This window comes from Hemiscyllium ocellatum, chromosome 13 (assembly GCF_020745735.1).
Source record: "Hemiscyllium ocellatum isolate sHemOce1 chromosome 13, sHemOce1.pat.X.cur, whole genome shotgun sequence".
Lineage (NCBI taxonomy): Eukaryota > Metazoa > Chordata > Chondrichthyes > Orectolobiformes > Hemiscylliidae > Hemiscyllium > Hemiscyllium ocellatum.
Genome location: NC_083413.1, coordinates 68021587 through 68049275, shown reverse-complemented (window position 1 = coordinate 68049275; position 27689 = coordinate 68021587). Strand labels below are relative to the sequence as shown.

The window sequence follows — 27689 nt, the reverse complement described above, 5'->3', positions numbered from 1 at the left end:
AGATCATATCACCACAGCTTTTTTCCAAGTGGTGTGCTGCAATTCTGTCCAAGGAGCAGCAAGCTCCCAATCTGTGTTCACTGTTGCTTGTTAAATACTTTGTTAATGGTACAACTCACCATGGTTTGCGATCTTACTAAACTCGCCAAAGAAATTCTTTCGGGAAAATTTGACATAGAAACCAGAGTGGGTTCAACCTGCTGCTTTCTCTAAAAAATCTGCATGTTGAATGCTGGGCACTAACATCCCATGCACACACCATGGTCATCAGCAACTTCTACAGACACTGCCATACAACATGTGCCAGACTCTAACAACCCTGATGACACATCTCTGATACTTTTACAGGATGCTTCTGCAATTCAATGGCACACCTTGGGATGTATCCTGTCATTATAATATCACACTCACTATTTCTGCTACTGCACCCAGCTCCCAACCAAGGTTCAAGCTCTACCAATCTCACTACCCTCTGTGACATCTTCCACATCTACCCCCAACCACTCCAACCTGCAAACCACTAACCCTGCAGGCCCTCTGGTTTGCCTACTTACTCACTCAGAATACACAGTACGGGAGAAGCCCTTTAGTCTGTCGTGTCTGCACAAGCAAAATTTCCAGCAATTGAATGTTATGACATTTCAAGTGCTCATCTTCCATAATATCAACATCTCCTATTCCAAGGGAAGAACAGCCCACAATAGGTCAAAAACAGTCAAGATAGTGCTGTGCTGCCTTTTCTTCAGCTCCTCACCCCTCATGAGGATAGATTATAAGACCAGAAGACAGAGAAGTAGAAGTTAGGCTATTCAGCCCATCGAGTCTGCTATGCCATCCAATCATGGCTGATAGGTTTCTTATCGCCATTCTCCCACATTCACCCTGTAATCCTTGATCCCAATGACAATCAAGAACCTATATATGTCAATCTTAAATACACTCGACAACCTGGCCTCCTCAGCCTTCTATGACAGTAAATTCCATAGTCTCTGGCTGACCACGTTTCTCCATATCTCTGTTCTAAAAAATGTCTTCCCTTTACTCTAGGATAGGATCCTACACACAGTGGGCTCTGGACTGATATTATAGACTGCCCTCCACCTACCGTGCTGGGATGCCTTGAGCAAAGGCTATTCCCATTTACTGAACTGAGAACTGCTGACAACTATGGTAAGCTTCATGGCTTTGTGTTGATGCTAAATGGCATGACAGGACAGTGGTAACATGATCCTGGTATCTCAGAGAAAGCACAAAAAGGCAAGGCTTTGCAAGGCAGGAATGGTGCATGCATTATGGAGGCCGTTTGGAACAAGTGCTGAGCTAAAGTCGCCAGATCCCACTCTCACTTCCATGTCGGGTTTTCATAGTTTGTTGGGCGAATTTGACGAGAATCTTTCTGAACTGCTTTTGAAAAGAATAAAGGTTGGGGCAAGCTGATCTCCATGTTGAGACGGGCATGGTCAGACTTCTCTCCCAATTCTGCCACCCATCTCACCACAGCCCCCAGCCCCCAGCCCCCAGCCTTTCCTCACTGCTATCAGCCTCCACACAAGGATTATTTATACTTCTTGTTTCTTTTTTAAATTCATCTTGGTCAAATTTCTCTTTCCCATTCATTTTTTCTGTCTTCACCTAACTTGATAATGATTGCAAATTCAAATTTCACTTTCAAATTTATACTTCTGAACCTTTGCTCAGTTTTTTCGCAACTTTCTAACCTGTTTGAAGGTACACAGTCATTTACATTGTTCACTCAGGTCCCACTTGCCCTGTGGGCACATGATCAGCTCACACTTACATGTGGCATGATAGAGACTATATAGTCATGGACAAATCTAACTAATACTGGAAGCTCTCTTTACTTTGTAATAGCAAATTGTAGGCCACTTTTTTTTATGGCCGATAACATTAACAGTAATAATTTAATAGCAATATATTGAACAGCTTTGTACATTTTTAAAAGATATTTAGTTGTTTGAATGCTGACTGTAAAGTTCCTGGCAGTACAGAGAGGAGAGCAATTCAGTTGTTCAAGATGACAGCACCAGCATGGTAGAACAAACAACAATACAGGACAGAAACAGGCCCTTCAGCCCTCCAAGCCTGCACCACCACATTTTTGCCCTTCCATACCAAATCTATCTTCACCTACAGGATCTGTATCCCTCTTTTCCCATCCTATTCATGTATTCGTCCAAGTGCTTCTTGAAAGCTGCTATTGTGGAGAGCGTGGCACTGGCCCTAGGTCCTGAGCTCCGTCGACTGGGGATCCAGTGCATGGAGCGGTTGTGGGCCTAAGCCCAATATGGTTAGAGCCAGCCTGACGTGTCAGACCCCAGCATCAACGGGTTCAAAAGAGCAGGAAGCCCGAGATTTTCTGGAGAGCAGGTCAAACTAGAGGAAACTGAGCTTTTGCAGGACTTCAGGACTGTAATGTTAACTTCCGATTTTACTTCTTTATTTAACTCTTTATATGAAAAACAACGACAATGCTTTACTTTTAATTTTGTTTCTCTAAGTCACTACTTGTACCTAGGTTTTGTACTTAAGTTGGCACCATATGTGGTGAAATTATACACTTTTCACTGTGCTCCTGTACTTCTCTACTTGAGTACACATGACAATACAGCTTAAATCAAATCAATGTTGTTACAAGATAACATGAGTGATATTGAATTTGCAGTTTGCAAATGGAAGGATAGGCATTTAAATTAATAATAAGGCAAGTGTGCTGAGTCCGTTCAGAGACTATATTTATGATGACTCATTTGCCAAAAGGTAGCTTGAAAAAAATAGACATCAGGTGACACTCAGCATTATAATACTCCTGTAGCAAAATCATGACACCAAGGAAAACATAGGTAGTCATCATGGTCTGAAAGGAATGATTTGTTGTTTTATTAATAGGTCATCACTCAGCTCAGTGTTGGAAGGGCGAAAAACTTTCTTTTGTGATGGAAATGTTGACCAGTGAATCAACCTCCCTGTCAATAGGAGTCACCATTGAGGTTTTACAACAGGATTTATTGCAAAATGATATTTTTCTGGTTCGTCCATCACACTTTAAAGATGAAAAATGTTCATTTTGTACCAAAGTTCAAAATAAGTTGAGTCTTTATTTTCAATAGATACGGAAATATAAATCAAATCGTAAGGAAACTTAAATGCACCTCAAAGCAACAGTTTAGCCTTTCCTCACTGATCATGTCACTAGGGTTAGCCTGATACAGTTGATTTCATATTTGCTGGAATTGCTCAGCTATTGATCAAGAGAATAACCTCTAAACAAACAATGGGCCATTGTAAAAACCCTATTTGTATTAAATACAATTAAAGCTTGGAAGATAATGCAGCAAGACGAGGGTAATTCACAAAAAAACTCTCCTTATTCTCCTATAGTGGGAGCATGCAATTTTCAACCGGGGCACACAGATGCTACATTTAAAACCTGGAAGTCCGGGGTACTTCTTGCTGAGGGGATCTGTTCGATGGGGAGGTTATGATGTGTTTTGAACAGCTGCACCAGAAATTTGGACTGCCTAATGGAGACCTTTTTCGATATTTCCAAATTCTAGATTATTTACAAAAGAAGACCACATTATTAGATAGCTCTTACAAAATTGGATAGGGAAAGAAGAGTGTTATGGCCAATGGGTCCATCCTCAGTCAGCACTCTTTATCACTCATTACAGAATGAATTATTGAAAGACATGGAACAATTGGTTAGAACATGGAATCAGGAATTGGGTTGGAAATCCCATTAGAAATGTAGGACAACATCTGGGAAAATGCCAGAAAGATCTCCATTTCTAACAGAACCCAAGCTATTCAACTAAAGATGCTCTATAGGACTCATATAGCACTGGAACAAGTGGCAATATGTAGGGCAGGAACATCTCCAATGTGTCCTAGATGTAAAATAGAAGTAGGCACTCTCACACACTGCTTATGGAATTGTCATAAGATCCGAAAATACTGGACCAGAGTAGCAAATGCACTGACAGAAATCTTGGGAGCAGAAATTGGAGTAAATCCAGGATCTCTTCTCCTGGGCTTTCCGAACCTGCCCTCCCTGGATGTGCACGGTAGGAAGTTATTTTCTATTCTCTCCTTTTGTGCAAGGAAAAATATCTTAGTAAACTGGGTAACTGAGGGCCCTCAAGGACTTTCGAATTGGCACAGGTTAATCATGGAATGTGTTCCCCTTGACTTCCTTACAAATATGGTGCACCAAAATACTAAATTATTCTATAAAATATCACAGCCCTTCCTGAACTATATAGATACAGATATTTTGGCCATATTGTCAAGGGCTTTTATCTAGCTGTGGTAGTGGGTCTGGCTGGTCGGGGGGGCCCTGAGGGGAGGAATCCCCTATGAATACAGGTTTTATTCTGACTTAGTGTTAATTCATTCTTAGCATGTACTTTATTATTTAATTACTATGTTTTTTTGAGTAATGTAAGATGTTCTATTATATGCTTTGGTTATTTGTAGGTTAGATTAGTTCTTAGTTGAAGTGTTTTTTTTCTTTCTTTTTTTGTGATTGTTGTGTTTTGGTTATTATTTATTTCATATTTAATGGTATATTAGTGTTTACATTTGTTTGTGTTATTTTGTAAGTTTGTAAAAAAATGTTTTAAAAATTGCCTTTTTCTTCAATAAAAATATCTATTTTTTAGAAAGTGTTTTGTCTTGGTACACTCTTAGTGGTTTTTTTTCACTTGCATCAGAGAGTCTGCTGCAGCTGGATGGAGTCAAACTAAATTAGTTTTTTTTGTATGCCTCTGTTGCCTGTATCAACTTAAAGAGATTATCCTATCCTTCCAAATGATGAGTGAGTTGATGCTCCCGAAGAAAACTGTAAGACGTTTCAATGATTAAATATCTTAGCACCTTAAAAATTAAAACCCATCAACCAGGCACCAGCACAATTCTGACGTGACTAGCACTTCACTATGGGGTAAGCCACTAAATATAACAACCATGATGTATTCCATTACTCCCTGGCCACATTAATTGAGTATTGCAGCAAAACTTTGCATGGGCATAACCATTGCTCAACATTATTCCAATGGAAAATCCCACCAGTAACTCAGTTCGACAGGGAGGTTACATTTCAGCTCTCGTCTGCCCTTCTGTTAGAAGACTTCAAAACAGACAGTACTTGTACAAAACCTCCTGCTAAATGCTCATCTTCATCACATCAAAGCAATCTTCTTGTTTTGCCTCAAGTGTTGCTGAAGGGTTTCATTAAAATGGAAATTACGCAAGTTGGTTGTTGTATTAAACATTAACATTTTCACCGGAGAGATCATCAACCTTTACATTCCTTAATCAACATGTTACACATAATAGAACTGAACAGCATTAATATAATGACTGATCTCATCAACTTCATGGTCGATGATTTGCACACATTGGTGATGATGAACATGCTCAGTAGGCCATCGCAACTTTCAGGTTTCAATCTCCTTCACGTCACTTTTTAAAAATGTTTCCACTTTAAACAATCAAGACATCAATAATGAGAATTGCAGTCCCATTACTCACAGGGATTGTCAATTATGACAATGTATTGAGGAAGAACACAAGAGTTTATCCCATATCCTGGCAAAAATGTATAACTGAACAGTGCTAAAAGAATTATTTGATTATCAGCACATAACTGCAAGAGTTTGCTTTGAATGAATTGCTTTTTCTGCACCTTGCTGCACTTCAATAGCACAAAAACTGACTGTAAGGCACTTTGCAACAAAAGGTCAGATAAATACAAAATTTTCCTAGTTTGGGAATATTTGTCTCCACGATTCAAAGGAGTTGTTGATATGTAGATTAATGAGTGAAAATGCAACAATCTTTGAATTAGATGGAGCCACATAAATGGAAGGGTTTACCATGTCACACAAAATTATCGGAAACTAGTCATTCATAGTGATGACCCATTTAATCAGACAGATTCCATATTGCAAAGGAGGGGTGATTTTTGAGGTGACAGCAAAAAATTCCACCCATCACTACAAAGGAGATTATATCGCAATAAGAGGAGGCATGGTTTGATTCCAGAGACTGTCACTTTCATCACAACTGATCCAATTTGATGTTCTGATGAAAGATCATCAATATGAAACGTTAACTCTGTTTTTCTCCTGAGATGCTGCCTGACTTGTTGAGACTTTCACTCTTTCGTTTGGTCTCATTTCAAAACTTGTAACAGATTTGAAATGTCACATATAATACTGCATTTGTCCTTTGTAATGTCACATCAATTAGTAAGCTGGAGCTTAAATCTTGTGACTAAATTTGTACAAAAAACTATTCTCATTGACTCTAAATGTTGTACATCTCTGAGCTTGTTTTTGAATTATTGAATTATAGCCACCTAAATAATTAAGAACTTTTACTATTTTCAACAATCATTTGACTGATTTGAACAAGGGTTGTAAGAAAGATATTCTGTGCAAAACAATGCAGGTTACCTTAGACCAAAGAAGTATGCACAATAATCTGAAACAGTGGCTTTGTGGCATTAAATAACTGCAATGGTGACAGAGTGTAACTGAATAAGGCCCACGCAGGTCTGCTTCATTCACTTTTTAATGGAAGCTACAAGCCCTGTCACAGAGGAGAGTGAAATCCAAAGCAGACAGTCATCTTTGGGTAGTCTCTCGCATACCCCTTGTGAAAGGATAACTAGAGCAATCAACATCAAATTGCCATTATGTTCTGTGCCTTGCTATTCTGCTGCAGTGATGCGATGCCATGATGGTGATGAAAGAAATAAAATTATTGGCCCAAAGAACATATACATTGGCAGTCCCTTGAATGAAGGATGATATCTTCTCATGTTAGCATGTTACTGCCGTGAGTCTTTGTGTGATTGAATAGCCTGACTCCCAACCCATAGGCCTTTATGCACATGGCACAGAACATCCAATGAAGTACTGGGAACTGGAGAGCAGAATTTACTTCCTCTTCTCTCCTTCTCTTCCACCACTCTACCTCATCATTAAGGCATTTGGGCATAGAGCATGATCAATTTTGATATAGGCACTATAACTATATTAAAAGAAAAGTAATGCCCCTTATTAGTTCCATGACTTTCTTCGGCTCTTTAAGCCTCTGAGAACACTGCATTCCTCTAACGTGAGCACCTATGTCATCAATGAACTAAGCCTCTAAACTAAAACTAAACTGAAAACATTTCTTTTCAACTTAAGTTAATGAAGTTAGAAGGATTAAAATTGTGGGAGAAAATTTGCCACAAGACTTGACACAAATTTGTGTGAAAGCTATTTTGTCACAAAGCAATCTCCGCAGCAAAGCTTAGACTGCTGACACAATGCTTTTCGAGTAAGCTGAGAAATTTGTTTTTGCTAGAAATTACCTTGTAGTTACAAGCTCATTCTTAGCTCCCCCAAAACGCCAGACTAGTTCTGCTACAAATTGTCTATTGTACTAATTATCTGTTTCTGCCTAATGTGAACCTGAAGTAGAAGATAACATTCATTTACAAATTTGAGAAATGTAGACTTGAGATATGTATATAGCAGCTGTGCCAACGGACCATTGCCCTTATCTAACCATATGACTCCCTCTAGGTTGCGTAACTAACAGATAGTGTGCTTATGATATACTATATAACCTGTGGCAATCTGTATTTTGATGGACCACATCAGACTTCTCCAAGGGAAAATGTAATCCCCATGGCTATGGATAAAGCATGCTAATACTCAAGCTCTCAACTCCTGACGTTAAATTATCCAGCATAGGATTTTATTCCCTAACAATTATTTAGATCTTGCTTCAGCTACATTTCTTTCTCATCTGGGAAACCCACCAACTGGCTTTACACAAGCAAGCAGCATTCAGTAAAACTGTCATTAAACCACGGGCCTACTGCTTACTCTAAGTAATTATGGGAAAGAGTTTTGTATCTTTGTAAAGTCTCATGAATGGCTTACTGTTTCAACTTGGTAACAATAAACTAATTGAACATTTATCCCACTTACAACAAACATGTCAGAAAGATTGTATTGGGTTCACAGAATAATCAAAGTGTGTTGGTTTTAATGATGCTTGAAGCATTATCTTTGCATGACATTTATGCAGAAATACAACTATTGGCAATAACACTTTAATTTTTAACAATGCTCTGGTTATTAACTTAATAGACAACCATTTGTCAAGTCAATGACAGATAAACTGATAAAGTATATATTATATGACTATTTTCATGTCAATGTCAAATTATCTCGAATATGCATTCTTTCAAAACCAGTGCGGCAACTCAGCTGTCTATAATCTGACTGCAATTCATATCAAGAGGATTACTGTGCTACCTACACTTTTAACTTAACTTTGAATCTTGTCGATGCTATTTGGTGGTCCCATCAGTTTATCATAAAGGTATTTGACATCACACTCCTCAAAATAGATTATCTGATGCTTATTGTTGCAAAAATGTGCAGAGAACATAAGAAAAGGGGCAGAACTAGGTTATTTGGCTCCTGCAGCTTTCTCCACCATTTAGTAAGATCTGAGCTGATCAAATTAGGTCCTTAACTCTATTTTTCTAAGTCTAAAATAGGTCCAATTCAGTCTTGAATATATTCAGTGATTCATCTTCTTCTGCACATTGGGGAAGAGAATTCCAAAGACTAATGTCCTCTTGAGAGAAGAAATTTCTCCTCCTCTCAATTTCAATGGAGACCCCTAATTTAGAAACTGAGCCTCTCATTCCAGAATTTCGCACATGGGAACACAAACATTCAACATCTAGTCTATCAATCCCCCTCAGTATGCTTCAGTCTCTCATTCTTTGAAACGTCAATGAGTATAGATTCAACTCCTTTGCACATAAGACAAAACCCTCATCTGAGGAAGCAGCTGAACGAATATTCTCTGAATCAACTCCACTGTAGGTGTGTCCCTCTTCTAGTCAAAACAATACTCCAGGTATGGTCCTATCAATGAACTGTACGATTGTAACAAGATTTCCCTACTTTTGGGAAAGTGATGGCCTAGTGGTATTATCACTAGATTATTAATCCAAAGACCCAGGTTATATTCAGAGGACCCAGAGTCAAATTCCACCATGGGAGATGATGGAATTTGAGTTCCAAAAAAAACTCTGGGATTAACAATCTACTGATAACCATGAACCGATTTATGATTGTTGGAAAAACCCACCTGGCTCAATAATGTCTTTTAGGGAAAGAAATCTGCCATCTTTGTCTGGTCTGGCCTACATGTGACTCCAAACCTACAGTAATATGGTTGACTCACAACTGCCCTCTGAGCAATTAGAGGTGGGTAATAAATGCTGACATGGCCAGTGATGTCCACAACTCGTGAATGAATAAAATAATTGTCCCATTCTTCTTGCAAAAAAGAACTAACATGCTGTGCTATAAAGTGTGTGATTGATATGGTTATTTTAATATCATTTTTTGAAGACTGCATTTTAAGCAAGTAGCAGGTGGATTTTTGGTCTGTGTGTGGTTTAATGATTATCTTGTCTGTGTTTTCTGATGTATATATTTTTAAACCCAGTATAAGTGAAACACAGAGAGACTTTCTGAGTGTAATGGGGGTTTGTTTGCATCTGGCATGTTTTACAGATGGACAGAATAAATGGACTGGGCAGCCTCCAGTTCGAAGGATCCAGAATTGACTTTTTATCTTAAGTAAAACACCCACAACTTGTAAAGCCTTTTGCTTTCTGTCCAGAGAAGTCCTAGTGGAAATTAGATATGCCAAACATTTTTAACTAAAGAAAAGGATTAGTTTAGAATTGTTAATTAATAGGATACTCCGGTGTAAGGAGTAGAGATTGAAAGTTCTAGAACAGAACAAGGTTATTTGAAAAAAACTTAAACTCAGTTATATCCTCAAGGTAGAGACAATCTGATTCTCAAGACAAAGTATTGAAAATGCTTAAAGTCTGGTTGAAGATTTGTAGCTCGGGTGTCCGTTGTTGTGGTTCTGTTCGCCGAGCTGGAAGTTTTTACTGCAAACGTTTCGTTCCCTAGCTAGGGAACATCATCAGTGCTATTGGAGCCTCCCGTGAAGCGCTGCTTTGATGTTTCTTCCGGTATTTATAGTGGCTTGTTCTTGCTGCTTCCGGGTGTCAGTTTCAGCTGTAGTAGTTTGTATGTGGGGTCCAGGTCGATGTGTCTGTTGATGGATGTTCTTGCCGTTTCCGGGTGTCAGTTTCAGCTGTAGTGGTTTGTATATTGGGTCCAGGTCCATGTATCTGTTAATGGAGTTTGTGGATGAATGCCATGCCTCTAGGAATTCCCTGGCTGTTCTCTGTCTGGCTTGTCCTATGATGGTAGTGTTTTCCCAGTCAAATTCATGTTCCTGGTTGTCTGAGTGTATGGCTACTAGGGATACTCAGACCCATAATATCGCTACCAGGGACACCAGCATACAAACTGGCCAAAGAACTACAACAAAAACTGAAACACCTAGTCAGCGGATCCAAACACTCCATACAATCAACACAGGAATTCTTGGACATCATCAGGAATACACACATAGACAAAGAAGAAACCATGGTATCATTCGACGTGACGGCACTGTTCACATCGATTGACAAAACCCTAGCCAGAGAAACAATAGCCAACCTACTGGACATACATAACAGAACACAGGAGGCCGAACCTATCAACAAGGACGGCATACTTAAACTACTAGACCTGTGCCTCACCACACACTTTACATTCAACAATCAGATATACGAACAAATCAACGGAACACCCATGGGATCACCAATCTCGGGACTCATAGCAGAGGCAGTTATGCAAAGGTTAGAACATACAGCCCTACCACAAATCCAACCCAAACTCTGGATCAGATACGTAGATGACACCTTTGTAATCATCAAAAACACAGAAATAGAAAAAACACACCGAATCATCAACGCCACACTCACAGGAATACGATTCACGAGAGAAGAGGAAAAGGATAGCCAACTCCCATTCCTAGACGTATTAGTAGAGAGAACACCCAACGGAGAATTCACCACAAGGGTACACAGGAAACCAACACACACAGACCAAGTCCTAAACTATGAAAGTAACCACCCCAACACACACAAACGAAGCTGCATCAGGACACTATTCAAAAGAGCCACAACACACTGCAGCACACCAGAACTGCGAAAAGAGGAAGAGAACACCTATACAAGGTATTCGCCAAAAACGGATACCCACGCAACTTTATCACCAGATGTCTAAGAGATAGACCACGGAACGAGGACATGCCACAACCAAAAGGACTAGCCACACTACCATACGTCAGGAGCGTCTCAGAACTGACAGCCAGACTACTGCGACCCCTAGGACTCATAACAGCACACAAGCCAACTTCCACACTCAGACAACAACTCACTAGAACAAAGGACCCAATAGCCAGCATGAGCCAAACTAATGTAGTTTATAAAATACCATGCAAGGACTGCACAAAACACTATATAGGACAAACAGGAAGACAGCTAACAATCCGCATCCATGAACATCAGCTAGCCACAAAACGACACAACCAGCTATCCCTAGTAGCCATACACTCAGACAACCAGGAACATGAATTTGACTGGGAAAACACTACCATCATAGGACAAGCCAGACAGAGAACAGCCAGGGAATTCCTATAGACATGGCATTCATCCACAAACTCTATTAACAGACACATGGACCTGGACCCAATATACAAACCACTACAGCTGAAACTGACACCCGGAAACGGCAAGAACATCCATCAACAGACACATCGACCTGGACCCCACATACAAACTACTACAGCTGAAACTGACACCCGGAAGCGGCAAGAACAAGCCACTATAAATACCGGAAGAAACATCAAAGCAGCGCTTCACGGGAGGCTCCAATAGCACTGATGATGTTCCCTAGCCAGGGAACGAAACGTTTGCAGCAAAAACCTCCAGCTCGGCGAACAGAACCACAACATATTGAAAATGCAATTAATATATTCTGAGCACCCAGAGTCAAATTCCACCATGGCAGATGGTGGAATTTGAGTTCCAAAAAAACTCTGGGATTAAAAATCTACTGATAACCATGAACCTGTATGTGATCGAGAAAGGATTCTGTGCAGTATAAGAACTGTAAAGGATTGTTGTTGGAGTAGATACATTATTGTATTTAAATGTATTTGAAATCTTTAACATTGTATTAATATGTACACTATTTTACATTAATTTATTTTGCATAATTTTTTTTTGTTTTATTGTTAAAATCAAATCTGCAGCATTTTATGCTTGCGCTTCAGTGAAAGACCACTTTGTTAATTAAAAATACAAAATATGATCTACCAAAACAGTTTGCAGTCTGGGATCAAACACCTTGCAATAACATCAGTGACCATTTCAATATGAATTTATATTTGCCTTTCTAATTACTTGCTGCACACATATGCTTAGATTTTGTGGTTCATGTACATAGATACCTAAGTCCCTCTGTACTGCAGCATAATGCAATCTTTCTGTTTCGATAATATTCTGAGCTTGGTGATCAATAAAGAAAGTGAATTTGGGAGCTGAAATTAATTTGTTTTAAATCTACTCCACATTTCACAAGTAACAATCTGAGACCAGCAACTGACTGTTTTTAAGCAAACTGAGATGAAACACTTCATTACTCCAAATACTGATCATCAGATACAATAAACAATGCTGCTATGTTAGCATCCAACCTTTCCATAAGTTATAACACAGTCATAGAATTTGGAACAAATGGTGAGGTAAGATTGATCATTATTTTCCTTCAGAAGAGCATAAACCAGTGCAAGGAATGAACAGTGTGCCACAGAAGTACAGCACGTATAAAAGACAACAATAACAAGTTTTAATATACAGTCATGACAGCAGTATGCTACTTAAACAAAGAACGAAAGGCACTGAGCAGAAGACATTAATGTGCTCACAGAAGTAGTAGCAATTCTACTAAAGTACCAACAAATTCCCATAGAAGTCAGGAGTTTCCACTGTTTATCAAGACCCTTCATTTAGTTAACCATTCACTTAAAGTAAACAGAAACAATGCCAGCAAAGAAATGTAAAATTCCAGAGGTGTTAGAACGTTATCTGGCTTTCAACCAACAATTATATTGATGTTGAGCGAACTTTCAGGGGTGCAGTATACAATTGCAGCTTTTTACTGGCCTTCATTTGATGATATCAGTGAAAACAAGAGTGCTCAGCAATGACCTCAGAGAAAGCTCAGCACAATCAAAAAGTGATAGGGTGTAGGTTTGCTCGCTGAGCTGTAGGTTTGATATCCAGACGTTTCATTACCTGGCTAGGTAACACCATCAGTGGCAACCTCCAAGTGAAGCGAAGCTGTTGACTCCTGCTTTCTATTTATATCTTTCTCATGGATGGGTTCCTGGGGTTTCCTGATGTCATTTCCTGTTCATTTTCTGAGGGGTTGATAGATGGTATCTAGATCTATGTGTTTGTTTATGGCATTGTGGTTAGAGTGCCAGGCCTCTAGGAATTCTCTGGCATGTCTTTGCTTAGCCAGTCCCAGGATAGATGTATTGTCACAGTCAAAATGGTATTTTTTTTCATCCATGTGTAGGGCTACGAGGAACAGAGGGTCATGTCTTTTTGTGGCTAGCTGGTGTTTGCGTATCCTGGTGGCTAACTTTCTTCCTGTTTGTCCTACGAGGTGTTTGTGCCAGTCCTAAGCAAAGATATTCCAGAGAATTCCTAGAGGCCTGGCACTCCAACCACAACGCCATAAACAAACACATAGATCTAGATACCATCTATCAACCCCTCAGAAAATGAACAGGAAATGACATCAGGAAACCCCAGGAACCCCATCCAGGACAAACATATAAATAGAAAGCAGGAGACAACAGCTTCGCTTCACTTGGAGATCGCCACTGATGATGTTACCTGGCCAGGTAATGAAACATCTGGATATCAAACCTACAGCTCAGCGAGCAAACCTACACCCTAAACCTCAACCTGAACTACAAACCTTGCAGCAGTTTACGTCTTGTTCCAAGTCACAGAGTTGCCTTGGCATGTGGCAAGGGTGATGTCAACAAATCAAACTTAAATTCTGTGAAGTTAATAGGATTTAAAACCCTTCACTTCTGATCCGCATTTTCAAATTGTGAAATAAATATGTGGTATATTAAGATAGAAACTAAAATAAAGTTAAACTGACTTTCCAGAAAGAAGCATATTTTAAATAAAAGGCATCTTCCAAAAAGAATTTCTGAACAAATTTGATATTCGTAAACACATTTTTTAGGGCCATGAGGGTTTTCACAGTAATTCTCAAACAAACATGAAACAAGATGCAACTTTATTGAGGATTTTGACAGAAAGTCTAATAATGAGGCTGTAGAGGCTTTTGTCAAATCATGGTTGCAATGAAGACTGGAGGCTGTGGGACCTTTAACACTGCAAAAGTGTGGATTCACTGGTGACTGTGTCTGGATTTCCATGCTATTCTATGCATGAGAAAACTGCTTAAATTATTCTCAGATTCAGTTCAGCAAGGATATCAGAGTGCACTAAAAGCAGGTCTTTCTCGATTTTATTTCAAAAAGAAGTTTTTCTTTTATGGCACATTCTTCACTTCTAATTATTCTTTCTCTTTGCATTCTCATTCTTTGTTCTCTGCTGTTCTTCATTTGATCAACATTCTTTCCATTATCTCAACTGCTGAGGTATGTGGAACCTCACAGTCTCTGCACTTTCTTGCTTCTTTGTTGGGAATTATTTGTGCTTAGTAGGTCAGGTAAAGACAGAAACGTTTAAAGGGATGGATTTCCTCCTTTGAACGAGTATATTGAAATAACAGCTTGAATTTTGCAGTTAGTGATGAAATGGTCATTTACACTTTGACTTTGATGAAGGTTTCCCAATAGATTACCCATTTCCTAACATTACTTTGAACCTGGCATCAATTCAAACAGGAAATACAGTTAAACGTATTGAAGTATTCACACAGACGGCATGTGAAAAAAGTAAAAAGCACTGAATATCGTTCACTTTTAATTAAAAATTAAATGTATCTATCTCTAAGAAAGCACATGGATGATTTCACTGTAGTTGATCAAACACAACTCCGAAACATACCCTCTGCGCATTCAACTCTCTACAACACGTAATGTGATCGCTGAATACAGCTGTATTCCACATTACAACATCAACCCTCTTCAACGATACCTTTTTGGCATTAAAGTGGTCAACGCAACAAGGACATAGAAGACACTGCTTAAATGCAGGATATACAATGAGATGCTTCTCTTATTTCAACTTTGTTTTTACCTGAGACCTTTCACTGTTATTTGTTCTTTCTTTATGTCAATTTAGTTCTTTGTGCAGATCTGTCAAGTAACAAAAGTCAGCATTTATTTCACCTTTAGGGAAAAATGATAGTGTAATGGTGCTAAGTTAAATGCGTTTTTTTACACTGATACGTTTCTTTTTGGAATTTCACATTGCATCACTACTGGGTTTGGATGTCATTATACCATAATGATGATTGTTAAGTTCTCACATATTTACATTTGAATGGGAGTTTTTGAATGTAGCATTTGAAACTGTTTGTTTCGAATATGGTTTTTGAAGCCAGGATTTGTGCAGACATCCAAAGGCATTGGTGCAAATTGATTGTGCTGCCAAGAACCATTCTTCATCTGAATCTCAATTTCTCATTCAAGCATTAGAATTGTTACAAGAAATGCACAGATCACAATCAAACTCATCCAATGCCTTAGCAGAAGCACAAACTAGCAGAAACTATGCTTGTTTGTCCTACCTGCAATTAGGACATTGAGACCAATTGGAAAGCTGAATTAATGAATAGAGCAAAACATTACAGATCTAAACTGGCACCTTCCTGCTCAATGCCAAATCCACATGCCTGATTACTCATTGGCACAGATCTTACATTGCTTAGTCTTTTGTATTTATTAAGGAAAAGCATTAAATTATAGATGCAGGAATGCTGTACAAAGCCATTCTAAGTTTATCTCTGGCAGCCATTTTGAGGTTATGTTATTTTTGCATGTTACAAATTTGGAAAACTTTAAACTTGCTCTTTTGTTTTATTGCACTCAAATGTTTGTGCTTTTCACTTTAAATTTTGGAAATTTAAGTAACCCTACTTAGTTGTAAAAATAATATTTTGGTAAGGATTAATGTTGGAGGCTGCAAAAAGCTCACTTAATCTGATGTCATACAGTCTTAAGTGGAGAGGTTAAGACAATAGTTCTAAATCTCGAAAGAAACAAATGTGTCATTTGTGTCTCCTAATAGTTTTAACATTAAACATCATTTTGTTAAGACATGAATCTCTTCTTGTTAATACTCTCTAGTTACAGTCCCTTTTCCCCATGCAAATAAAATACATGCTTTGACCAATTAAGTGAAGATTAATTGGAGCACCATACTTCTATCCTCAAATGCCACATTATCAGCTCTTATTTTTATTCTATTAGTATTTCATTTATCATTTTCATAATTCCTTCTCCCTCCCTATTTTTAATAAACCTTTGGGTAGAATTTCATGGGAATTCTAGTTCCTCAGTCACATAATTATTCTCCACTGGTAACGTGAGAATGTGTGTACTCCCACTCACCTGAATCATTCCACAAAACGTTATTAATGTCAACCCTGATGTCAACATGTAACTTTCCAACAGTTAATCGTACACAAGGTAGCATTCACTCTGAGGTATATTACCCTTTTACTAGATTACTGACTTGAAGTCAGTTTTCATGGATCCATAGATGGCTAAGTACAGATGAAGATGATTCAGCCAATCGAGTCAGAACTGATGCTTTTAAAGCAGGTAGTTCCATTCCCACACTTTCCTTAAAGGCTGACAATATTTTTTCTTCTTCAAGTATTTATTAATTCTCTTTTGAAGGTTATTTTTGAATCTGTGCCTTTACCATTTCAGGTGGTGCATTGCAAATCTTAACCACACGTATCATTTCCTCATGATACCTTGGGTTAATTTGCCAATTGCCTCAAATTGGTACCCTTTGGTTCTTGACCAGACATTAGAAATATTTGGACTTTATTTAGTAAAATCCTTTAAAATGTTAAACACCATTACCAAATATTTGTGTTCTCTGCTTGAAGGATTTCAAGTAAAAAGTGAGGTCTGCAGATGCTGGAGATCACAGTTGAAAATGTGTTGCTGGTTAAAGCACAGCAGGTTAGGCAGCATCCAAGGAATAGGAAATTCGACGTTTCGGGCATAAGCCCGACATCAGGAATGAGGAGAGGGTGCCAGGCAGGCTAAGATAAAAGGTAGGGAGGAGGGACTTGGGGGAGGGACGATGGAGATGTGATAGGTGGAAGGAGGTCAAGGTGAGGGTGATAGGCCGGAGTGGGGTGGGGGCGGAGAGGTTAGGAAGAAGATTGCAGGTTAGGAGGGCGGTGCTGAGTTGAGGGAACCAACTGAGACAAGGTGGGGGGAGGGGAAATGAGGAAACTGGAGAAATCCGAGTTCATCCCTTGTGGTTGGAGGGTTCCCAAGCGGAAGATGAGGCGTTCTTCCTCCAACCGTCATGTTGTTATGTTTTGCCAGTGGAGGAGTCCAAGGACCTGCATGTCCTCGGTGGAGTGGGAGGGAGAGTTAAAGTGTTGAGCCACGGGGTGGTTGGGTTGGTTGGTCCGGGCGTCCCTGAGGTGTTCTCTGAAGTGTTCCGCAAGTAAGCGGCCCGTCTCCCCAATGTAGAGGAGGCCACATCGGGTGCAGCGGATGCAATAGATGATGTGTGTGGAGGTACAGGTGAACTTGTGGCGGATATGGAAGGATCCCTTGGGGCCTTGGAGGGAAGTGAGGGAGGAGGTGTGGGCGCAAGTTTTACATTTCCTGCGGTTGCAGGGGAAGGTGCCAGGAGTGGAGGTTGGGTTGGTGGGGGGTGTGGACCTGACGAGGGAGTCACGAAGGGAGTGGTCTTTGCGGAACGCAATTGAAGGATTTCAATCCCACTTTATGCTATCTAGTTCACTGTAATCTGTCATCCCTAGAATTATTCTGGTAAATCAGTGTCTATATCAGTTCTGGACCCTCTCCCAAGGCTTCATATCCTTCCTAAACTGTGATATCCAGAAGCTGACAACATGCAAACTGGATAGAATTAATAATTTATATTGGTTTATTTTAATCCTGTACCTCTATTTTTAAAGCTCAGTATTCCATCTGCTTTATTTAAAACATTGTTCATCTTTTTTTCAATTAATAAAAAATTGTGTTTTTAAAAATTTCATGGGACAGTGTCATTAGCAAGACTAAGGTTTGTTACTCATTGCTAACTACACATGGACTGAGTGGTTGCTGAGCCATTTCAGAAAGTAGTTAAGAGTCAACCATACTGCCAGGGGTTTAGGGTCCAAAACTAGCTTTCAATTTCCGAATGAATTGCCATAGTGATATATGAATCAGCGTCCCCAGCTCAGTAGTGTGGGTGTTGAGATTACTAGTCCAGTGACATTACCTTGACCACCATCTGCTTATAAAGCCTCAGATCACTTTTTTTTCTTGAACATGATAAAATTTGGCATGTACTATCTCTGCACATGAAATGAATTGCTTTCCCACATTTAATTTCATTTGCAATACGTCTTCTTGGTTCATTACCATTTCCTCACTCTTTACAATACTGACGAGTTTCAAGATTTGGAAAAGCCGGTGTTGGACTGGGGTGGACAAAGTTAAAAATCATACAACACCAGGTTATTGTCCAACAGGTTTATGTGGAAGCTCTAGCTTTTGAAGCGTTGCTTCTTCATCAGGTGTTTATTAAGTCATCTTCAAATTTCAAAATTGTAGACCTTGCATCATTATGTTGCTAACTTAGCTGAAACCTGCCTAATTCAGCGATGATTTGACTCCGTGCATGTCAATTTCAAATTAACCAAATCATTTTTTATTGGCAAATGGAGAGTTGCACAATTTATTTGTTGTTACACAAAGTCAGATATAAATTTTCTAGAAACTATGCAAGAACAGATTTGCTTTCAAGGTTAGATATATTTAAATTGACATGAATACATCCTAAACTCTTTATTCATAGACTGCTAAAGAAGGTCAAACCTAGTTTATTCATGAGGGGAATTACCAAGTGACGGCACAGAAGAGAGCAAATGCGACCTTTCAGAATAGAAAGGTTCCACTGATCATCATAATACGAAATGGGAATTCTAATATTCAGAGCAGCCATGTACAAAGCCTTCAGCCATATTGCTAACTGTTCCATCCTTTGACGAAGAATTTTCTCTGCTTTAACATGTCCCCAATATGTCCCTTCACTGCTTTCACAGAAGTAATATGAAATGCTTTCTTTCCTATGTCTCCTAACATCAAACATGAACTCTTCAACCCTCATGGTCAGAATTTTACTTTTCAGTATGAGTCCCACACCCTCAATAATAACCACATCCGGTATGTAAAATACATATTACATTTAATTATCACCGGAAATACCCACATGCAATCAAATATAATGTACAAGAGGGCCGAAAGAGACCCAAGTTCAAGTCCCACCTGCTCCAGAAATGTGTAGCAACATCTCTGAACCAGTTGATTAGCAAAGCTAACCTTTATGACTCTTTGCCTTGCATTTCTGATCCATTCATTCCTTTTGTAAGGATTGATTGTTTTTAAATTTATTTTTGCTAAATAATAGAATAAATGTTCACATTTACTATTTGTTCTGTGTTGTGAGATTTAAAAACCTGGTTCTCAATTCATATTGAAGAATTAGTTTCTTTGGAAACTCACTTTAGATTGTTACGTAATTGTGATTAATCTTTGATCTGAATAGAAACAATTTAGGAGCCACAAAACTGACCGTAAAACTTTCAATAAGTTTCAATACCTTGGGAAGTAAGGGAACGGTGACGGTGCCTGGAGCTTGCGAAATGAAGAGGTTAAATATCTACTTATAAAATACACGAATAAACCGATTACATCACAAACCGCAGATCACACGAGGAAAGGCAACAGAGGAAACCCCAGAGGGATATATCAGCAATGTACTTCCTTGATCTGGAAAAATCCCAACAGCATGGCCAGTGTATATAACCTGGTTGGCAGCTTCGTACAGGACATCACATCTCAGAGACTGACCTAACAACACGTTCGACAGCAAAGAAACACAGCGATAGCCAGCAATGTATGCACTCAGGAAGCTGCTGCTGGTGACTGTCCTCTCCCTGCTAACGCTGGACATTGTTAACTTCTCAGTATCAGCACGTAAGTTTCACAACTACCTTTTAACCTATTACTAGCAGGGCTGCCTGTTCGAACAGTACTTAATCAGGGCTCGGACGTATTTTGTTTTTAAAGTTACCTTTTGCTTTCCATCCTAGATTCGATGTATAGCGACTGCTGTCTCGGTTATTCCAAGAAGCGATTGCCTTTCAGGGTAATCAGTGGCTATGTGGAACAGCAATCCAATGAAGTATGTGATCTAGATGCAATCATGTAAGTACAGGAACTCGATGTAGCGCACCTGATTGAAAACCATGTCTTACTTGATGCTGTTCTGTGAAGTAAAAAATGCTGTTTAATGATATCACAGATTCTACACAGTTGGAGGACGGGCAGTGTGTACAGATCCTGAGAACAAATGGGTGAAAAGAGCTCTCCGTTATTTGAGGTATGGGAAAAGCTCCAACATTCAGCAAGCTCACTGTCCATTACATCGAAAAAGTATTTGACATTGATAAGCCTATAGCAAGAAAGTGTGGCTCCACAATTGGCCTTTAGGATGTAAATTTCAATACAAATGTTATCTTATTTAATTGCTGCAAAATGTGAATAAGTCCTTTGCATTATTTAGCATGTTGTAGCAACGAGTGGCTATATTTTTAGTGTATTGCTTTTGTCCCGACAGGTTAGATTATATAAAACTTATAGTTTCCTTTTGTGTTTCAGCAAAAAATTGGAAGAAATGTCATATCAGGACTGAGAACATCTCCGAGAAGACTAAGCAGCTGTATCAGTCTGATTTATCAAACTTAAAACCTTCCTACATAGTATCTATGTACTGTTAAACATGTTGTTGAACACCACTTTTATCTTACTATCAACTGATGTGTAAGCTTTTAGAATTGTATGTTCCATTGAACATGAATAAGTAATTATACTGCAAGTACTTATTTATTTGTTCATTGTTTTTGCACACAAAATAAATTTAAAAGATTTTAAAATGTTTTCCATGATTGTTTGTAATTTATTCACAAGAGTGATAAAGCACAAGAAATGTGTAAGATTAGATTCCTTACAGTGTGGAAACAGGCCCTTCAGCCCCAACAGTTCACACCGACCCTCCGAATTTAACCCACCCAGACCCATTTCCCTCTGACTAATGCACCTAACACTATGGGCAATTTAGCATGGCCAATCTACCTAATCTGCACATCTTTGGACTGTGGGAAGAAACCAGAGCACCCAGAGGAAACCCATGCAGACAGGGGGAGAATGTACAAACTCCACATAAACGGTCGCCCGAGGTTAGAATCGAACCTGGGACCCTGGTGCTGTGAGACAGCAGTGCTAACCACTGAGGAGTGTTTTCTGTGCTTAAAGATCGGGGCATTTTTAATTGTAAGTGGCAGAGAATTAAATAGCAAATTTTATTGTATTTTTTTCGAAGCGAGAATTCTTTTTATGGGATTCTATGAGTTTCACTAATGGAAACATGGCCAGTCATACACTACCTGGAATATTCCTCATTGGCTGCTTTTGAAAGGCACTTAGCATTAGTCAAGTGGGCTCTCCAGGCACAATGGTAGTACCTGTAGGTCCGACATTCTGTATTCAAGTCCCACCTAACTCACAGGTATGCCCAAACAGATTGATTAAAATAACTATCCATTAGCCCAGCTGCCCTGAGGTCATGAAGAGCAATGCACAGTCCCTCTTAGTCATTCTTTCCTCTAAAAATAGAGGAAATATGGGCTATTTGACTGCTTTAACCTGCCCAACCATTTAGTGAGAGTATGGCTTTCATTCCACTTTCTTGGCTGCTCCCCCATCACATTTGACTTGCCTGCAGATCAAAACTCTTGCTCAGCTTTGAAAATATTTAATAACACAGCCTGCACTGTCCTTGTATAGTGAGTTCCAAAGATGGACACCCCTGAGAGAGGAAATTACTCCTCATGCCCTAAGGAAGATCCATTCATCTTGAGACACTTGAATCCTCAGCACTGAATTCGAAGGTTTTTGGTTATTGCTTTGCCACCATAACAGACATGCTGTCACCGGGACCAGAGGCAGGAGCTAACACTTTGCCAATGGGGTTTGGGATCATGGGATGGCATGTTGCTGGTGGCAGCCCATTTACACTCTCCCCAAAAAACCAAGCAATCAGAAGACAATAGTCCCACAGCCTTGGCAGTATCGCCATTATAGGGCAGACTTTACTAAGGTGACAGCAGAAAGGAGCGACGACTTCAGGGCTGGTTTATCCGGAAAGAGCAGGCTTGCTTTAAAAAGGCTGGAGCAGGCAGGCAGTGGGTTAGCAGATTACTGAGTGCGAGAAATTTTGGTGTGGATGGTCATTCTCAACAGGGCTCTTCTTTGCGTACGAAGCTATGAATTAAGGAGGTTCTGCCCAGAGGATATGCTGATAGAACAGAGAGTGGTCCTTAAACAAGCCCTTAAATGACCATCTGGCAGGCGACTGAAACTGCTGAGGTTCTGCTGCTGACAATACACCACAGTGTTAGGAACGTATCAAGCTTTCCTCTCAATGCCTTCACCTGCCATATCACCACTAATCCTGCTATGAAAGCTTTCAGCGCAAGGTTTTATATGCAAATAAACTCTGAATTTTAAAACACGAGTTCACTTTTAAAAATGTGTTAAATGCGTTAGAGCATACTATTGAACTTTGTGAGGTCAGGTAGCTCAGTTGGCTGAATAACTGGGTTTGCAATACAAAGTGACGTCAGCAATGTCAGTCCTGCACTGACTGAGACCACCATGCAGATCCTACTTTCCTCACCCCTCACCTGAGGCAAGGTGATCCTCATATCAAACCATCACCTAATGAGACAGCAGTCCTCTGGGACGATGGTGACTTAACTGAGATTTGTACTGAAAGTCAATTTTTGTTTCATTGTAACCTTTGGCATTAGAAATGCTTTATTTAAAATACTCCTTTGAGATATTTACAAGACAAAACAGAATTAGAATTTTCAATATCAAAACAGATGCCTATTTAGGTCAGCACAGGGGCTACATAGGAACCAGGACAGTATATTTATGATATAGGTAGCAGAAGTTTGGATTACCTTACATTTACAGAATACTGAAAATGGGAAACCAGCCTGGAATATGGTGGAATGGTGGAGTCTCAAGGTAAGGCAAGTATGAATGAAGGTTTCAGCAGCAAATGATCTGACACAGAGGTAAAATCAGGGGATTTAATAGAGATGGAAATAGGCAGTGGTAATGACGTCATGACTGTGAGGTTGGAAGCTCATCTCAGGGATAAATGTGACACTCACATTGCAGATAAACAGCCAGACATAACCCTAGTCTGTTGCCAGGGAAAGGGATGGAGTCAGCAAATGGGAATGGAGTTGGACATCAGGAATAAAATCAACGGTTTTGGTCTTCCTAAAACTTTTACACTTAATCTTTCATGAGGCAAGACCAGACTTTGTTGCCCATGAATAATTGCTCTGAGCTGAGTGGCTTTTCAAGCCATCCAAAAAGCTGTTAAGTGGCAACCACATTGCTTTGGATCAAGAGTTGCATGTAGGCCAGACAGGTACAATGATTGGAAAAACAATTTAAAAGGATGTTAGTAAACAAAATAGATTGAAAATAGCAATTAATAATTGCTCCGGAGTCTTCAGTACTCAGACCAACTTTATAATTCCAGATTTTATTAATACCTTTTTGGCCCCTGCAGCAGCCATTGTGACATAGAAGTCCACAGGCCCACCACTGTCTGGGTGAAGGAATTTCTCCTCAACTTAATCTTAAATAGCCAATCCTGTATCCTTGGACTGTGCCTCCTGGTTTTGGACTCTCTGGTCATTGAGAACATCCTTCCTTTGTTTACCTTGCCTGGTCCTGTTGGAACATCATAGGTTTCTATGCTATCCCTTTCATTCATCTAAACTCCAGTGTATAAAGCCCCAACAGATCCAATCACTCTTTGAACATCCTTCCTGCATCCCAGGAATCAGACTGGTAAAGCTTTGTTGAACGCCCACTATTGTCAGGATATCCTTCCTCAGATAAGGAGACCAAAACTACACACATTACTCCAAGTGTGGTCTCACCAAGGCTCTGTACAGTTGCAGCAACCATCCCTGCTCTTGTACTTGAGTCTTCCCACCATGTAGGCCAACATTTCCCTTCTTCACCAGCTGCTGCACATGAATGCATACAAGGAAACCCAGGTTTCATTTTCTTGTTCTTGAGAAGGTGGTAATGATCCACCTTCATGATCCACTGCAGTCCTTGTGATATAGGTATGATCACAATGCTATCAGGAAGAGAATTTCAGGATCTTGACATAATAGTGAAGTAACAGCGATACTAGTTCTAAGTCAGGTTAGAGTGTGGCTTCTAGATCATATAGGTCACATTGTCAAAGGACCTTGGTATACTGCGTCTTGACAATACTAAAAACTGCTACCACAGTGCATCATGGTAGAGATAATGAATACTGAAGGTGCCAGATGGAGTGGCAATCGACCAGATTATTTATCCTGTACAGCATCACACCAACCAGTTGAAAGTGTACTCATCCAGGTAAGTAGGGAGCATTCCATCACACTCCTAACTTGATTTGGAGATGTGATGTTGGACTGTGGTGTACAAAGTTAAAAATCACACAACACCAGGGTATAGTCCAACAGGTTTAATTGGAAGCACACTAGCTTTCGGAGCTCCGAAAGGTAGCGTGCTTCTAATTAAACCTGTTGGACTATAACCTGGTGTTGTGTGATTTTTAACTTTGTACTCCTAACTTGTGTCTTGTTGATGGTGGACACACTGTGGGGAATCAGGAGGTGAGTTTCTCACCACAGCCTTTTAAGTCTTTGACCTGCTCTTAGAGCCACAGTATTTTTACGGATAGTTTACTTCAGTTCTGGTCAAAGCCATCCCCAAAATGCTGGGTTCAGTAGTAGAAAACGATTGGATGTCAAGGATAGATGGTACTTTTTTTTCATGTCTGAGGTCGCACTTGTGTGCCATGAATGTTCCTTGCCACTTACCAGCCCAAACCTGAATACTGTCCAGGTTTTGCTCACATGGCCTGTTTCAGTATCTGTGGAATCATGAATGGTGCTGAACACTATGCAATCATAAGTGAACTTTAATTCTGGCTGTATCATGTGGTTGACTCTCAACTGCCCTCTGAAATGGCCTAGCAAACCACTCAGTTGTATCAATCGCAAGGACGTCACAGCAAAGAAATGAAACCAGATGGACCACTTGGCATCGACCTTGAAACACGAAAAGCCAATAATAAAAACACAAAAAACAGTCCTGTTGAGCATGCAAAGTCCTCCTTGCCAACATCTGGGGGCTAGTACTGAAATCGGGAGAGCTGGATATGTCCTGTCCCACCAGCAGGACAGATTCAGCAGAGTTGGTGGCACAGTGTTATAACAGTCAGGAGGGAGTTGCCCTTGGAGTCCTTTACATCAACTCTGGATCCCATGAAGTTTCGTAGCTTCAATTAAACATGGACAAGGAAAGCTCTTAGTGGTTAGCATGCACTCTCCTCTTTTGACTGATGAGTACTCCTGCGTGTTGAACAACACTTGGAGGAAACACTGAAGGTTGCAAGGGTGCAAAATATACTCTGGGTGGGGGATTTCAATGTCCACCACCAAGAGAGGTTCAGCAGCAGCGTTACTGATCCAGATGGTCGAGTCCTAAAGGATAAAGCTGCTAGACTGGGTCTGTGGCTGGTGGTGAAGGAACCTATAAGAGGAAAAGACATACTTGACCTCAAACGCACTAATCTGCCGGTTGCAGGAGCGTCTGTCTATGACAGTGTGGGTAAAAGTGACCACTGCACTGTCCTTGTGAAGACAAAGTCCGTCGTCACATTGAGAATAACCTCCATCATTTTGTGTGGCACTATCACTGTGCTAAATGGGACAGACTTCGAACTGATCTAGCTGCTCAAGACTGGGCATCCATGAGGTGCTGTGGGCCATCAACGACAGAAGAACTGTACTCCAGTACAATCTGCAAACTCATGGCTTGGCATATCCCCCACTCAACCATTACCAACAAGCCAGATGATTAACCCAGGTTCAATGGAGAGTGCAGGAGGGCATGCCAGGAGCAGCATCAGGCATACCTAAAAATGAAGTATGAACCTAGTGAAGCTTCCAAACAGGACTACTCGTATGCCAGATGGCATAAACAGCAAGTGATAGACAGAGCTAGACGATCCCACAATGGACGGATCAGATCTAATTTCTGCTGTTCTTCCACATTCAGTCGTGAATGGTGGTGGACAATTAAACAACTCACTGGAGGAGGAGGCTTCATATATATCCCCATCCTCAATGATGGAGGAGCGAGCACATTAGTGCAAAAGCAAAGGCAAATGCATTCACAGCAATCTTCAGACAGAAATGCCGAGTGGGTGATTAATCTCGGGCTCCTCCAGTGGCCCCCAGCATCACAGATACCAGTCTCCAGCCAATTCGATTCACTCCAAGTGATATCAAGAAATGGCTGGAGGTACTAGATATTGCAAAGGCAATGGGCTCTGATAACATTCCAGCAATAGTATCGAAGATATGTGCACCAGAACTTGCTGCTCCCCTAGCCAAGCTCTTCCAGTATAGTTACTGGCATCTACCCAACAATGTGGGAAACTGCCCATTTATGTCCTGAACACAAAAAGCAAAACAAATCCAACGCAACCAATTACCGCCCAATCAGTCAATAAAGTGATGGAAGGGGTCATCATCAGTGCTATCAAACAGCACCTGCTCAGTGACACTCAGTTTGGGATTCGCCAGGGTCACTCAGCTCCTGATCTCATTACAGCCTTGGTTCAAACATGGACAAAAGCTGAATTCCAGAGGTGAGGTGAGAGTGACAGCCTTTGATATCAAGGTCACACTTGACCAAGTATGGCATCAAGGAGCCCTGACAAAACTGGAATCGATGCCAATTGGGGGCAAACACTCTGCCAGTTCGAGTCATACCTGGCACAAAAGAAGATGATTGTGGTTGTGGAGGGTTGGTCATCTCAGCTCAGGACATCTCTGCAGGAGTCCCTCAGGGTAGTGTCCTAGGCCCAACAATCTTCAGCTGCTTCATCGATGACCTTCCCTCTGCCATAAGGTCAGAAGTGGGGATGTTCACAGACGATTGCAGAGTGTTCAGTGCCATTTGCAACTCCTCAGCTACTGAAGAAGTCCGTGCTCAAATGCAACAAGATCTGGATAATATCCAGGCTTGGGCCAACAAGTGGCAAGTAAGGTTCATGCTGCACAATGCCAGACAATGCCCACCATCAGTAAGAGTCTCTCAAACCACTGCCCCTTGACACTCAACAGTCTTACCATCATTGAATCCCCCACTGTCAACATTCATGGGGTTACCATTGACCAGAAACTCAACTGGACTCACCACCTAAGCACAATGGCTGCAAGAGCAAGTCAGAAACTAGG

The 27689-nt window shown here is 40.2% G+C and overlaps 1 protein-coding gene across 1 annotated transcript; it reads left to right on the top strand.

Annotated features, from left to right (window-relative positions):
* Positions 1-19988: 19988 nt before the first annotated feature.
* On the top strand, positions 19989-21193 carry LOC132821603 (C-C motif chemokine 20-like). The gene is made up of 4 exons (XM_060834278.1): positions 19989-20265; positions 20382-20496; positions 20594-20671; positions 20950-21193. Exons 1-4 carry the CDS (start codon positions 20184-20186, stop codon positions 20981-20983), a joined length of 309 nt encoding a protein of 102 aa, XP_060690261.1. The 5' UTR covers positions 19989-20183; the 3' UTR covers positions 20984-21193.
* The last annotated feature ends 6496 nt before the right edge of the window (positions 21194-27689 follow it).

Excerpts from the sequence above, each read along its gene's own strand:
- LOC132821603 (XM_060834278.1), top strand. The coding sequence starts at position 20,184 with ATGTATGCACTCAGGAAGCTGCTGCTGGTGACTGTCCTCTCCCTGCTA. Across the intron at positions 20,497-20,593 it reads TGTGATCTAGATGCAATCAT|ATTCTACACAGTTGGAGGAC; the intron begins GTAAGTACAGGA and ends ATGATATCACAG. Across the intron at positions 20,672-20,949 it reads AGAGCTCTCCGTTATTTGAG|CAAAAAATTGGAAGAAATGT; the intron begins GTATGGGAAAAG and ends TTTGTGTTTCAG.